Consider the following 15,822-nt stretch of genomic DNA (forward strand, 5'->3'; position numbering starts at 1 on the left):
CAGACCATAAGTACACATTGCATGCTTACAGCTAACGACGTTCACACTGGTTGCCCATCCTAGGCGTACTCATGTGTGTACATGCTAGTAGGCAATACAAAGCAGATTTCTCTACAGCCATCCCAGACTGCCTTACCGCAAGTAACGGAGTCCTGCACAAAGAGTCCAGGCACGAAGAGTGAATGGCTGGAGACCCTTGCATCTACATTGCAAGTTGAGCACTTTAGATAATGCTCTGGTGCACAGCTTCAACCTTGATTCCACCTGGAGAGAAGATGCTTCATGTGCCACACTGGTGTATTGGAGTGCATGACACCAACGTAAGACAAATTCACACCTGAAAACAACCTTGTCAGTACACAAAATCACTAATGTAGATGCAGCTATTCCAAGGTTATGAAGATGAGTGAGCCCAAGCTCAAAAATAACAACAGGAGAAATTTTGAGTTCTCCCTCGAAAAAGATTTTAGCTGATTTTGTTTTCTCCATATGATGAATGTGAAACAAACCCTTTTTCTTTAAGCACTTTGACTTAGCATTTGTAGATTCCCTGTATTTGATTTATGGACTTTGTTCTGGGCTATTAATATTAAGTAATTGCGAGGTATTTCCCCCTCAGCAACGCACGGAAAGTGACATCACCGACTGTTGTGTTGCCCTGGGCTACTGTTAGCCAACTCCTCCCATTGACCCAAGAATAATTTGGAAGACCTGTTTGATTATGCTTGTGGAAAAATTCCTTGAGATGTTTGTTATGTTCTACCAATGATAACAAACCTAATACTTGCTGTAGGATGAATAATGTGCAATTTGTTGGTTGATATTTATGTGGAATTTGTTCCATATCATGTAAGGCCATTGTTGTATTTACAATATATTACTAAGTGGTTTTATATTCATTAGGACCTGGATAAATGACCATGGATTCTTGGAAAATTAATTTTTTAAATGCAAAATTACATGATGTAATTAATATTGAGTTTAATTTCTATATTTTTCATGGGAAAATTTGATAAAAAGCTGAGTCATACATCTCTTGTCTACAAAGAGAGCTCAAACTTTGAGATGTTGCACAGATAGGTATTTTAAGATGATTTCATTCAAAATATTCTGTGTAGTTATTTAAACATACTTTTGGCCAAGCATTTTGGGATTTAAGTAATATGTTTTGTTTTGCACAGTTAAACCTAAGGAGGGTAACCTCTCAGTTGATGTTAATGTCAGACCTTTAATAAGTGGATGGATCACCAACTCTTCAGCCAAGCTTCCTCTTCACTGTCTGGGGTTTCAAAAACAGTCGACTTAAATTAGTCCCTTAAATTCATACCTAGCAGGCTGATAGTGTACAGAAATGTACAGATAGAGTACAGAAGTCCTTGGCATTCAATAACTTTTACCAACTTAATTCCTAATTTGTGAAATTTTAGCTGTCTTTTCTTTTTTTTTTTCTGTATGACTGATTCTTATTGGACAGTTTGATCTTGAAGTTATAGTGCAAATTTGGATATACCTAGCTGAACTCAGTACAATGCTACATGTAGACTATTTCATTTAAGAGAATTGAACTACTTTAGAGGCTCTGGCATATAATAGAAAGGGAAATAACAAGAATGCCTTTTTGCTGTTTAACAAAGAAAATTCTATGGTTAAAAAAAAAGTAATTGAAGATCAAGATATAAATCTAATGTCATTATAAAGGGCAACATACAGTACCAAAGATCTGAAATGTTGTCAAAAACCCAAAAAGCTTAATTCAGCCATTGTTAGGCCTGAACCTGCAAGTGCTAATTACCTTCTGCCTTCAGCTGAGAGTGCGTGATAGCAGTTGATAGGCACTTGGCATCTTGCAAGATCCTAGTTCCCCAGGCACATAAAACTTGAAAGGGAGTAGCATTTGGTAAATTGAAAAGTATCAGGTTCTGGAAATATAATTTCCATCTTAGTCTGGTTTTGTTTGTCAAAGAGAACTTCTGACCTACATGTACTCATGCTGACCTGCACATCTGCGCCAAATCATTATAGAGCCATATAGCTTGACATAGTTAAAGATTCTTTTGACATAGACAGTCAGTCAGCTCAACGGTCACATATGATAGCTAGGTATTACAGAAAGTGGAATACAGTTTGGGTGTCTGTTAGAATATTTGTGATTCAAAAAGTCCACTTTCCTGAACACAACTTTAAATGAGAGGCTGTTTAGGAAATAACATAGATTATGAGCAAACGTAGTTGAGGTAAAGTGGGAGATGAGTTGAAAATAAGATTAAGTTTTCTGTCCTGAAACCCATTTCCATTGCAGGCAATGCTTACTTTTTCAAGTAGAGTATACAACTCCACCAAGGGCCCCACTGGGAGGATTAGATTCCTTCTAGGGGAGGCAACTTCTTAATGAATGTACTACTGCAAAAAGGTCATTTCTCCGTGGTTTTTACTAATGTTTGTGTGTGGATGTTTTAATTTTCATTTCTTCCTTCTATGTCCTCCTTGTCTATGTTGTGTCTCATGACTGTTCTGGATTGTCACTGGCGGTAGGTTTATTTTGCTATTTGGACGCACCTAGTCTAAAGCTCTGATACATATAGTCTTCTGACAGCTCTGGCTCCTCAGCTGAGATTTATATGTAGTAGCTTTGATACACACATCAAGAGGCTGAACTAAATTGATTGGGTATTTTTTTGGTTGGATATATATTTGGGGGGAGATGAAAGGAGGGCGAAAGAAAAGAGGTTGTCATTCTTTCTGTAGTTAAAATATTAAGTCAAACTGTACTAGAAAGCTCGAGATTAAAATTGATAGGCACAGAAAAATAACTTACTAATTTTATTTCCTTTTTGTATAAATGTCACTATATCAAAAGTAGACAAAAGCAGTGTGTATTTTTAATGTCTTAGCTTCTAAGTGTTGCTAAAACGATTTGTACCTCATGAAACTTGCTGTGGGCTCTTGCATCATCTCAGTACATTGCCCACGCTCTAAGTTCTTAGTGCTTCATACCAAACTCTTCTAAAGTGGTCTTACTCCAGATTTCTGTTGGTGCAGCTCAATGACAACTAGCACCAGTGTTTTTATGAGATCTTCCTATCACAGTTTTCATCTTTGTAATTTTCCAGTCTCTGCTAATGGCTCTGGTGGCTCCCACTACTTTTTTCTTTAGAAAAAAAAAAAAAGCCCCAAAACACCCAGCTCCAGACACACTATAATAGCTGCTGATTTATTGGGTCTGAATTTAATGCATTGGTACAGCAAATGGTTGCTTAAGCTCAGCCTGTGGGCTGAGGAAAGGAATAGACATAATCATTTCAGTCATGAACAACGGCACTGAAAAATTACCAAAATTTAGTCCTATTACTTGGAGAATAATTGTTGTGGTGGTCTGAACATTTTATTAGGTCACAAAGCATTTGTGGAGGAGATTTAATAGCTCAGTCCTTTCTCATTGCATCAGGTTAAAACACTGTCACTAGTGAAAGATTTTTGGCTTACAATGAATATGTCTGTTGGGTGAAATAGGAGATTTGGGATCAGTATATGTAGAATCATAGAATGCTTTGGGTTGGAAGGGACCTTTAGAGGTCATCTAGTCCAACCCCCTTGTACTGAGCAGGGACACCTTTAACTGCTCAGAGCCCCATCCAACCTGACCTTGAAGGGCAACATGTTCCAGTCTTTCACCACCCTCATTGTAAAAAATGTCTTCCTTATATCCAGTCAAAATCTACCCTCCTTTAGTTTAAAACCATTACCCCTTGTCCTGTCACAGCAGGCCTTGATAAAAAGATTGTCCCCATCTTTCCTTAAGTACTGAAAGGCCACAATCAGGTCTCCCCGCAGCCTTCTTTTCTCCAGGCTCAACAGGTCCATGTCCTTCTTGCGCTGAGGGCTCCAGAGCTGGATGCAGTGCTCCAGGTGGGGTCTCACCAGAGTAGAGCAGAGGGGCAGAATCACCTCCATTGACCTGCTGGTCTTTTGATGCAGCCCAGAAAGAATATGGTTGGCCTTCTGGGCTGCTAACACACATTGTTGGTTCATGTCCAGCTTTTCATCCACCAGTACCCCCAAGTCCTTCTCAGCAGGGCTGCTCTCAATGCCTTCATCCCCCAGCCTGTATTGATACCAGGGATTGCCCTGACCCAGGTGCAGGACCTTACACTTGGCCTTGTTGAATCTCATGAGGTTCACACAGGCCCATCTCTCCAGCTTGTCCAGATCTCTTTGTATGACATCCCATCCTTCTGGCATGCCAACTGCACTACTAAGCTTGGTGTCATCTTCAAACTTGCTGAGGGTACACTCAGTCTCGCTGTCTTGTGTCATTGATGAATATTTTAAACAGCACTGGTCCCAGTATGGACCCCTGAAAGACACCACTTGTCATCGGTCTCCATTTGGACATCGAGCCATTGACCACTACCCTCTGGATGCAACCATCCAACCAATTCCTTATCCACCGAACAGTCCATCCACCAAATCCATATCTCCCCAATTTAGAGAGAAGGATGTTGTGCGGGACCATGCCAAAGGCTTTACAGAAGTCCAGATAGATGACATCTGTTGGTTTTCCCTTGTCCACTGATGCAGTCACTCCATCATAGAAAGCCACTAGGTTGGTCAGACAGGACTTGCCCTTGGTGAAGCCATGTTGGCTGTCTCAGATCATGCCCCTGTCCTCCATGTGCTTTAGCATAGCTTCTAGGAAGATCTGTTCCATGATCTTCCCAGGCACAGAGGTGAGGCTGACAGGTCGGTAGTTCCCAGGGTCTTCCTTTCTACCCTTTTTGAAAAGGGGCACAATGTTTCCCTTCTTCTAGTCCTCAGGGACTTCACCTGACTTCCATGGCTTTTCAAATAATATGGAGAGTGGCTTTTGTACCTACACCAGCCAATTCCCTCAGGACTCTGGGATGCATCTTCTCAGGTCCCATAGACTTATGTGCGTTCAGGTTCCTCAAGGTGGTCACGGACCTGATCTTCCCTTACAGTGGGAGGGGCTTTATCCCCCTGGTCCCCATCTTGTGTTCTGTCAACTCGAGAGAGATGAGGAGAGAGGTTACCAGTGAAGACTGAGGCAAAAAAGGTGTTGAGTACCTCAGCTTTTGCCTTGTCTGTTGATCCTAGGTTGTCATTCTTGTTCACCAGGGGGTATGCTTTCTTTAACCTTCCTGTTCTGGTTGACATACCTGTTGAAGCCCTTCTTGTTATTCTTTGCATCCCTTGCCAAATTCAGCTCCAGCTGCCTCTTGGCTCTCCAGACACCATCCCTACACAACCAGGCAGCATCCCTATACTCTTCCCAGACACCTGTCCCTGCTTCCATTGCCTGTGCAGTTCCCTCTTGCTCTTTACTTTGACCAGCAGGTCTTGACTCAGCCATGCTGGTCTCTTCCCTTCCTTGCCTGATTTCTTACACCTGGGGACTGGGAGCTCTTGTAGTCCATGGAACACATCCTTAAAGATCTGCCAGCTCTGTTCTCTTCCCCTGTTCCTGAGGACCATTTCCCAGGGGTTCCTTCTGACTAACTCCTTGAAGAGCTGGAAGTTTGCTTTCCTAAAATTTAGGGTCCTGACTATACTCCTCGTTTTTCCCATATCCCTCAGGAGGTGAACTCCACCAGTGTGTGAACACTGCAGCCCAGGCTACCTCCAATCTTGACATCACCGATGAACTCACTTGCATTGGTGACCATCAGGTCCAGTATTGCATTCCCTCAGGTAGGGGTGTCTATGACCTGGCTTAAGAAGTTATCCTCAATGCATTCTAGGAATCTCCTGGATTGCCTACAGCTCACCGTGCTACTTTTCCAGCAGATGCCAGGGTCAACCACCCTGTATCCCCAAGTAAGATGAGAGCCTACGAGGGCACAGCCTTCTGGAGCTGGAAGAAGAGGGCTTCGTCAGTAGGCTCCCCTTGATCAGGCGGACACCAGCCACAAGGTTCCCTTTGTTGCCTCTGTCTCTGATTCTTACCCATAAGCTTTCGGCCTGCTCTTGGCTGTTCTTCAGGGACAGCTCTTCACACTATTGATTTCTTGATGTAGAGGGCAATGCCTCCGCCCCTCCTTCCTTGCTTGGAAGTAGGTACTAGACCCTGGAGTATGAGGAGTATATTCTTGGCTCTGCTACTGATTTACTGGCCTTCAGTCAGCCACCTGACTTCTCGGTATGTTTGTTTTTCCTTTACATTGGCCTTCCTTTTACATTTGGGTTATGTAATAACTTAATGAGAATATTCTGATTAATGTTCACATACTAATAGCAATGAGACATTGGGGCATTGTAAAGTAACGTGATATTGAGAGCTGGAATTGCACCTAACCAAACTTCCACATACACTGGTTTTCTTAGACTGTTTCACCTCATGATTTCAGCTGTTGAACAGCAAACACCCTTGCCCTCACGGAGCCAAAATACTGAAGGAACAAGCTTTTTAACGTTAGGTGCCCTGAAATATATCAAAGTAGTGTGTGTTGACATGGCAGCATGAAGACAACCGCCAAAAGGAAGTCAGTAGAATCCACACTGACATCCAGAGAGCCTGGATTTCACTCGAAGGAACCCACACCTTTATGCCAGAAATAATCCAAGAGGATCTTTTTGAGGGACAGGAGCTCAGTTGCTGGCAGTGGTCTTTTCTTCTGCAATGTTTGCTCATGTGCTTTGTTTTCCCAGTTGAATGCTTAGAGAATAGTGAGCATATTTATTCCACGGTGCCACCTGTCTTGGTCTCAGCATGCCAAGTCCCATTTGTTGGCATCCTCAGTCCATGGTGACATTAATGCTCGCCATGGCTTATCCACAGTGCAATGAGACATCCTAATTCACGCTCAGAAAGACAGCATGTGCTGCAGAGCCACTACAGTGTAGAAAATCAGTCAGAAACAATAGGGACAAGTCTTTCTTAGAAAACAAGGCCAGTAAGTATACTGTGGCAGTCAAAATGGATTGACTGAGTCCCATTCCTACATCAATTCAACCTCAGGCTTGACCAGTCATCCTGCTTTTTCACCTGCCCCAGAAGGCAACTGTTCAGGGTGCATAAAACTTCCTGAAAAATGTGAAAATAACATGTTTATGAAGATGCAATGTTATAAATGAGTGTTTGTGTTCTGCAGAGTTTTCCATAAAACTCTTTTGTAACTTAGATTTATTTTAGACTTCAGAACCCTGAAAATATGGAAGCAACAGCTGCGAGCCACAAGGCTGGGCTTATTTGCATTCCTGTCTCTTCCTCTCAGTCAGTCCCAAGAAGACATAGGACCTTGTTTTGCATGCTTCCTGAGTTTCTTTTTCCTCCTTTTTGAAAAATACTTTTCCTGGAAAATAATTCATTTATTGCTTTTATTGTAACCTATTGTAGTGTTAGGATGATATGAAGATCCAGATCCCACTCATTTTCTTACATGTCTTGTTTTCTGTACTGAAGGTCTTGCCACTGGAAGCTTCCATTGTCAAGGACGTTTCTTTCTTGCATTCTCTTGATTAACAGACCAAGTTTTGAATTCTTTATTCAAGACAAGAGTCTGCAGGTTCCTAATGAGTGGTGTCTAGGAAGTATGCAATTATTCCCTAAATTAAGTGATTTGAATCACACTCTCGAGACATTTACCTGTATCCACTGATTATATGGAGAGCTAAACTCTTACACTAAGTGCCTGAAGTTAGTGGGTATGAATAACCTACAAAAGGAACAGCAGTTCATATCAATGAAGTATACATTTCAAACTCCATTGGGAATATTTCATTGTTTACTTTTTAAGAAAAGGCATTTATTCTTTACAAAAATGATGAATAATAAATATGAGTAGCAAAATCACCTTCAAGCATGAGAATATCAGATACTTGATAAAGTCCCGTTTAGAGTATGGTCAGAGGATGATCTTATCTCTTTTTAAGCAACTGAGCCAAAACAACAGGTCTTTGCTGACTTTTTCTCCATAGATCAATGTGGTGCCCAATAAATCATGTCAGGCTATATTTAGGTTAATTTTCACTGTTAAATAGATGTAGTCCTAATGATACAGTATGACAAATTTTTCAAACAGTAACGAATGTAGTACTTGGAGGGGTCCTCCCGTGTCGAGGAGCCAGCTCTGTCCCAAAGCACTCTTCCGTCTGGCCCGCCGCCATTCATCTGGGGAGGATGAAGAAAAATTGATGGAGCAGCTCGCACCGGCCAAGCAGCCTAAAGCTGCCTCCCACTCACAGCCTGCTGCTTAGCGCAACCAAGTGCTGCCATATGGGACGTGGGGGCAGAGCACACCAGCACGCTTGCAGGAGTGCTTACTTCTTTTAGTTCATGCGCACGGGCCCTGCATTCAAAGCAAGAGCCCTGACCCGCAGGGTGAACTTCCAAAACAGGCCCCCGGGCTGAGATCAGCTGCATCTTTTTTTCAGCAAATAAACACTGGCTACAAGAAAAACAGGTTGATTTGGGGGCTTAAAAGCTCCAACTTGAATGTATGTATTCATGTTTTACATTGATCACCTCCAGCGTTTGCTGTATTCTTCTGTTGCACCGGAATAAGTTGGTATTTTAGTATCCAGACAATTCAGTGAGCTCTTAAGCCGAATGTGATGACCTCATGTATAGAGCTCCTACGGAAAGAAGGCCTTTTGAGTAACCAAACAGACCATTTAAAACCTGGATAACAAGCAAGGAAGTAATGTCAAGGCATCGCATGCTGAACACAGCAGGGTCTTGCTCATTCTGTGCATCGGTGTGGCCCACTGCTGGTGCCTGTGGCCGAGGCTCTTACCGCAGTAATGGCAAAGTGGATTTCACAATGACCAAAGCCTGGCTCAGCCACTGGAAACCCATGCGCAACATGCTCTTTAAATTAATTCATGGAGAGAAAGCAGATGCTGAATGAATGAAATGTTGCCTTTCCTTCTGAGGGGCTCTGATAGAGAATGTGCTACAATTGCAAGCTTTTCTGCTTTGTGATGGGGAATCGGCCAGGAATTTATAACGGCTTTTCTTTTCCCCTGGGATAAAAATTGGCCAGGTCAGAATTATGGTGTTCTTGAATGTGCAAGAAATTGATAAGAGGTGCACCACCATTAGTGGAAATGCAGCCATTCCTAGGTGTGGAGGAAAAATTGCCTTTCTGATAAATTTATTGTTGGACATGGCACAGAACATTCTCGCTACAAAATAACATTGTTTTCTTCCATTCAGCTCAGCAGGCATTGCACAAGCCTGAGGACTGGGCATCATTCACGCATTAAAAAAATATCCCCTTCACCATGTGAACAAAAAGAATGATTGATGGGGCAGGAGGAGACGGAACTCGGGACGGCAGCATGCACTGTGCAGCAAACAAACTTACAGGCTGCAGTCAGCGCTATGTTTCCCTTCTTAACATCTCTCCTTCTTGCTTACTGGTAACTTGTTTCCTTAAAAGTGAGGCCACAGGCCCGGAAGGGACCCTAAACACTCTGTTAATGAAAGTGTTTCTTTACGTACGACAGTGAAGGGCACTTTGCTTGCAGTCCTAAATAGCTTGTGGCATGAACTAGGCGTTAACAGGGAAACACGAAGAGAACTGAGACCTGAATCAAAGGCCAAAATACACCTTCATGGGTCTTTGCATCCTCCTGGTGACTCGGACATGATTGTGGCCTCGGCCTCGCTGTACCGGAGGCAGGGAAATATGCTTGCTCCCCCAGCAGCTCTGTTACCTGATGCTCGTATTGCTTTGCTTTCCTGGAGCTTCTTTCTGCACAGGTGGAATCTGGAGGCAACCAGCAGATCAACTGTGCTAAATCCCTTGCAGACCCTCTGTGTTTCTACACATAGTTTTGGGAGGGATTAAATGAAAGCGTATGTAAAGCTGTTTTAATCCCTGGAATCTCTCCTATGATTTGTGATGGAATTGTAGTGGAGTAAACCCAGTGACAGGGTGCAGGGCTTTCAAGTTGAGCTGGAAGCAAGGGGTGTTTGCAGTATCAGGAGGGCAGCATTACTGGAAAGAGGCTTTTGTCAGCTGGGGGAATGGGATGGGGAGGAAGCCCAGGAAACGTAAAACCCCACTGCAAGGTGTGGAGTTTGCAGAACTGCAATTACAAGCAGGTTTGGTTTTTCTTTATTTATTTTATGCAAAAGATGCAACTACAAAAAAATCAAAGATGAAGCATTTTCTATAACAACCCAGAAGAAAAGAGGAGACTGTAGTTAGTTATGCCACAGAAGTGAAGAAACAACCAGCAGATTGAACCGTGCATCCCAGATTGCTGTAACTTAGCCCAGTTTGTTGTAGGAACCGCTACAGAGTAGATGAGCTTGAAAACGATTAACTAAACATGGCACAGAAAAGAAAATCCTAAGGCCATATGTAGATTTATGTCTGCACCCTTGGTGAGAACTAGTTACAGAGCTCATTCAAATATGGCTTAAATGAGAGGTAGCTGAAAAAATCGTCTTCCAGGTCTAAGAAACCATGCATTGTATATTGTGGAGCTCTGTTAAGGTCCCTGGCACAAAGTAAATTTTCCCACTTGCTGATTTCATTAGATGTGGATGTATCACCTTGTAATGGTCGTATTGGATTAGCACTTGTTGTACATTCCTGCACCTGCTTATATATAAGCCTACATTTTTCAGATACTTATACACATGTAAGAGGATATAGAGGTTTTGCTGATGTGTGTTTCTGCATACGTTATACAGAATTGAAAAAAAACACTTGAGCGAAATTCACAGTCATCCCAAATTAGAAAAGATAAATCTGGTCTCCAGCACAATGTAATAATGCATTTCTATGTTGCACATTTCACAGAAAAAGCATTTAAAATGTCATGGAATTAAAAGAAATATTAAGAAAGGAAAGGTTTATATTCCACTGCATCTAAATCTGGGCTTTCTGATCACAGTTGTGTCAGATGAAGAGGCCTGAGGAAAAAGCTGGATTATAATTAAAAATATTTTATTGTTTCTAAACCCAATAAAATATAGCTGCTTATTTTAATTGATTGTAGCAATACAACAGTAAGATCCAATATAGTGTGATGTTGTGTGCTATAATTTGATGGTTGCAGTACTCTTCCATTAAATATTGATCTTTCAGAGAATCTCAATACAAAATGAAAATCCCTGTGGGGTGTTTCAAGTACTTTGAAGCAATCCAATTCTTCTTCCTCTTTTCAACCCAGCAGCTGCATCATATATGAGAAACCTCTGTGCTTCCTTTGACTCAGCTTCTTCTTGAAGCATTGGCCTCTAGTTTGAAAGGAAATTCCTCTCTTGATGGTAAAAACTATTATGTACGGACTGCTGTAGAGATAATAATTTGTCATTTCTTCCCTCCCCCCTCACCGCGACCTTGGCCAAATCCAAATACCGCCTCATTCTTAGTGTTCCTTAGTGCTTCCATGTTTCTGAGTCAAGGTCAAGAAGAATCATACAGCTCCTTGGCTGATGTGAGTAACGTGCAATGTTTTCCATCTCCCCTGGGAAATAGCTTTCACCTTCCAACAGGCCTCTCATAACCTGTGGAGAAGAGTTTCCCGGCCGTGCAGTGTTCTCTGCCTGCACTTCAGAACTCCCTTGCAAGAGGGAGGTTAGCTTCCCATTATATCTTCCATAGTCATAGTGAGAACTTTTTCACTCTGGGTTACTTACAGTGCTGGCATCTCCTGGATTGATCAGCTGTGCAGAAGAGTATATAATTTTTCCGGAGATATTATGAATGTGTAATTATTGCCTTGATGCAATAGTTGCAACTATTGCTTATACCTGGAAATTAACATAGAAGGTTCTTTTTGCATTTTCCCTTTTATCCCTGAGGAATGGCTGTAGGATAATTTCCTCTCAAACAAAATCCAGGTCAAAAGTAGATGGAATAGCAGAAACTCCAGTACTTATCCCAGAAATAAAAAACTCTTCTATCATGGAGTCCTCTATTAGGGTAATACCAGGATGATTCAGAGCAGTGGGTCTTGGAGTTAACATCCCACTCTGAGTTATTGCTTCCTGTTGTCTACAGGCTCAGATAAATGGGACCGCTTCAGTTGGATTGAGTCACTTCTTTTTTTCTTTCATGATCGCAAAACCTCAAGCTTATTTTTATTACCAATGAAAGCAAGGTGTTTGGCATAATCACCCCATATCCTTAAAGTCCCACATATGGTCCTATAGGGGCTGTCCTTCAAACTGGCTTTGCTCCAACAGTATCCTCTTGCCATAGAGCCTGTCAGTTTTGAAGTGTCCCGCTTGTTGTTGTACTAACAAAAATGTTGTGCTACAGCCAGAGAACTCACTAGCAGCTCGGTGACTAAAATGTCTCAGAATAATTTTCTTTTCTGGCAGTTCAGCCCTTCCAAATAGAAATGGTTTCGTTCAGAAAGTATTACTCTTCCAACACCACAGGTGATTCTCATCCACTACCGACCTTTCCCACCGATCTCATCCAGGTACACTGTAATTTATGTTCCTAGTAAAGAGTCCATCATTCCCTAACATTCAGATATTTAACTCAAACCCAGCTCCTCAGCTCTCATAAATCAATGGGTTTGCATTGATTTCAGTTTAGCTATGCCGGCTGAATTTCTAGCTTATTTCAAAAAGTAGAGAAATAATTGCTTAATGCTGTACAGTTTTGAGTCTGACCTTTTGAATTTAGATCTGGCTTCTGAAAAACAACATTTTCTACCTCAGAGATCAATCTTTCTTCTTACCACACCCACACAACTGTTGCATGGCCCCCACTACCTTCATGGCTGAGCGAGAATGTTAATGTTTTCACATTCTTTCTTTCACCAGCCACCGTCAACTACTTTCCAGCCTTGCTATCTCTTCAGATAGAAAGCTCCAGCTGCAACCTTTTATATATGCTGTAGGTTTCTTCAGCCCACCTCACACTGTGAAAAAAGAAAGAACATCACAAATGTTGTTCTTCCACTTAATAGTCTGTTTCTGCAAGCAAAAGCTCCGTATAGAAGGAACTTTCCTCCAAATAGGGCTCTTACAGATAGGCATGATATTTACTATAACACACAAATAACAATTCTGGATGAATGCCCAGTATCGATTCCTGTTTTCACACTCTCAACTTCATTTTCACGTTTTCCACAATTTTTCACTATTTGTCTCATCACTTTTGCCTATTTTTCAGTTCTTACTCAGGTAAGAATCTGCTGGAATAAGATCTACATAGTTAGTTATGGTTCATATGGTTTAATAATTGCATTAATTCCCTTTTCCACAGTGCAGATACTTCTGCTTTCTGGTACAGCAAAAAATTACTACATCATTTGGTATTTTAATTATGTATAAAATCTAAGATAACTGCTGTGTCCTTTAAAAATAGCAGGGTTTATGCAATAGAGAAGCTGTAAGCAGTTCTGTATTTCTTTATTTTTGCATTTCTTTCTAAGCAAACTAAAATCAACTTTCAATCAATTTGGTTCAGCCAAGCTTTATAGCTAGAATGAATAAAAAAGAAATTGGTCTCGGGAGGGAGGGAAAAGGAGAAACATGCATTTGCTAATGGCATGGTGAAAACTTTGCTTCCATATTCATTCTAAATAAACATGAAAAATGTTTGGCATATGATTGTAGGAAGAACTCATCCACAGCACATGCTCTTTATCATAGTAATCCTACGGAAATGTGTTGCCAATTGCAAACAATTCACAGCATGCACAACCAGGTTTGACATTGCCAAGATATTAAGTTGAATGAATGTGTGACTTTGCTTATTCAATAGCATGTTTGCCTCCTTGTGCCTCTTTAAGAGCCAGTGTGAGCCCAGAAGAATTTTTTTATATCAAGTTGATGCTTTGTTTCTATTCTCAGGTTTTATAACAATCGTTGCTTGTAATAGTCCAAGAAGCTTTCTTCCTACTTCCATTGCTTGCTTGCTGATTTACAAAATCTTCTTGAGCAACCTAAATAGTATAAATATGTAAACTGCATATTTCGATTTCTGCTGTCATGCTTGCTTTTAATGGCTTTACAATAGATTTGAGGACAGTGTCTATTTTAAACCAGTACTTAAGAGTTTGCCTTACTGATGAATATTGCATTCCTTCTTTCTAGGCTCTTAAGGATGATGATGCCGAGACTGGGCTGACTGATGGGGAAGAGAAAGAAGAACCCAAAGAAGTGGAGAAACTAGGGAAAATCCAATATTCTTTGGATTATGACTTCCAGAACAATCAGGTTTGAAACAACCAACCTGTAACATTTCATTTCTGTGTGTGCAAGGGGAGAATGAAGTAATACATTTAGTTACAGCAAGTATTTCTGAAATCCTTACTGGTTGCACGGAGTAAAGGGAGAAAGCAAGACTGAAGGTACTACTAAATTGGTATTCGATGTACTCGGAGTTTGTATTACTCCTTTAATCAAAACTGAAGACACGGTTTCATCTAATGGTTATTAATAACTTATATTAAGGTGTCACCAATCAATGTCAACCCACATTATCTTATGGAGTCTGCATGCAGACAGTAAAAGATGGCTTCAGCCTTCAGGTATTTAAAATGTAAGCAAACAAAAGATGGGAGGAAAAAGAGGGACATAAAAGTAAGTTGATTCATTGTGGGTCTTTGAGCAAGTTGATAAGATTGCCAGAGGTAGCTTTCTCTCACTTCATCAAGTGCGCACTTTGCCTTATTAACTAACTGCATCAGGTTCTGTTGCTCTCCATGAAAGTACACTTCTAGCCAAGAAAACTGTAGTTTGTGTGGTGGGTTGACCCTGGCTGGGCACCAGGTACCCACCAAAGCTGCTCTATCACTCCCCTCCTCAACTGGACAGGGGAGAGAAAGTGTAACAAAACACTTGTGGGTCGAGATAAGGGCAGGGAGATATCGCTCACCAATTACTGTCACAGGCAAAAGAGACTCAACTTTGGGAAATTAGTTTAATTTATTACCAATCATATCAGAGTAGGATAATGAGAAATAGAAACTAAATCTTAAAACACCTTCCCCCCACCCCTCCATTCTTCCCAGGCTTAACTTTACTCCCAGTTTTCTCTACCTCCTCCCCACCACGGCAGAGGGGGACGGGGAATGGGGGCTGTGGTCAGTCCATCACATGCTGTCTCTTGTCTCTCCTCCCTCCTCAGGGAGAGGACTCCTCACACTCTGCCCCTGCTCCAGCATGGGGTCCCTCCCACGGCAGACAGTCCTCCATGAACTTCTCCAACATGAGCCCCTCCCACAGGCTGCAGTTCTGCACAAACTGCTCCAACGTGGGTCCCCCACAGGGTCACCAGCCCTGCCAGCAAACCTGCTCCAGCGTGGGCTTCCACCTGCTCTGGTGTGGGGTCCTCCCCAGGCTAGAGGTGGAGATCTGCTCCACTGTGGACCTCCTCAGGCTGCAGGGGGACAGCCTGCCTCACCAGGGTCTTCACCATGGGCTGCAGAGGAATCTCTGTTCCTGTGCCTGCAGCACCTCCTCCCCCTCCTTCTGCACTGACCTTGGTGTCTGCAGGGTTGTTCCTCTCACATATTCTCACTTGTCTGCAAATACACAGGTTTTTTTTTCCCCTTCTTAAGTATGTTATCACAGAGGTGCTACCACTGTTGCTGAGGGGCTCAGCCTTGGCGAGTGGTGTCTCCGTCCTGGAGCCAGCTGGCATCGGCTCTGTCAGATGTAGGGGAAGCTTCCACAGCTTCTTACAGAAGTGCCCCCGGTAGCCCCCTCTGCTACCAAAACCTTGCCATGCAAACCCAAGACAGTTTGGAACAGAAGTTCAAAGAAAAAGGTCTGTCCTCAAAAAACAGGAAAGTTGGACAAGAAGAATCTCTCCAGTCAAGGACTGATACTCCTTCAGTACCATACTCTGGAGCTGGTAAGACCAAATTTTGGCATAC

General features: G+C 42.1%; 1 protein-coding gene across 2 annotated transcripts in view; it reads left to right on the top strand.

Annotated features, from left to right (window-relative positions):
- The window catches only part of SYT1 (synaptotagmin 1), a 134,962-nt gene that overhangs the window by 37,250 nt on the left and 81,890 nt on the right, over positions 1–15,822 (top strand). The window contains exon 3 of one of the 2 annotated variants that reach the window (XM_035901691.1): positions 14,036–14,158. In XM_035901691.1, coding sequence (XP_035757584.1) covers positions 14,036–14,158 — 123 coding nt within the window. The remainder of the gene's footprint in view (positions 1–14,035; positions 14,159–15,822) is intronic. The other variant, XM_009646285.2, reaches the window with a different exon arrangement.

Source organism: Egretta garzetta, unplaced genomic scaffold (assembly GCF_000687185.1).
Source record: "Egretta garzetta isolate BGI_Z169 unplaced genomic scaffold, ASM68718v1 scaffold68, whole genome shotgun sequence".
In the NCBI taxonomy this organism is placed as follows: Eukaryota; Metazoa; Chordata; class Aves; order Pelecaniformes; family Ardeidae; genus Egretta; species Egretta garzetta.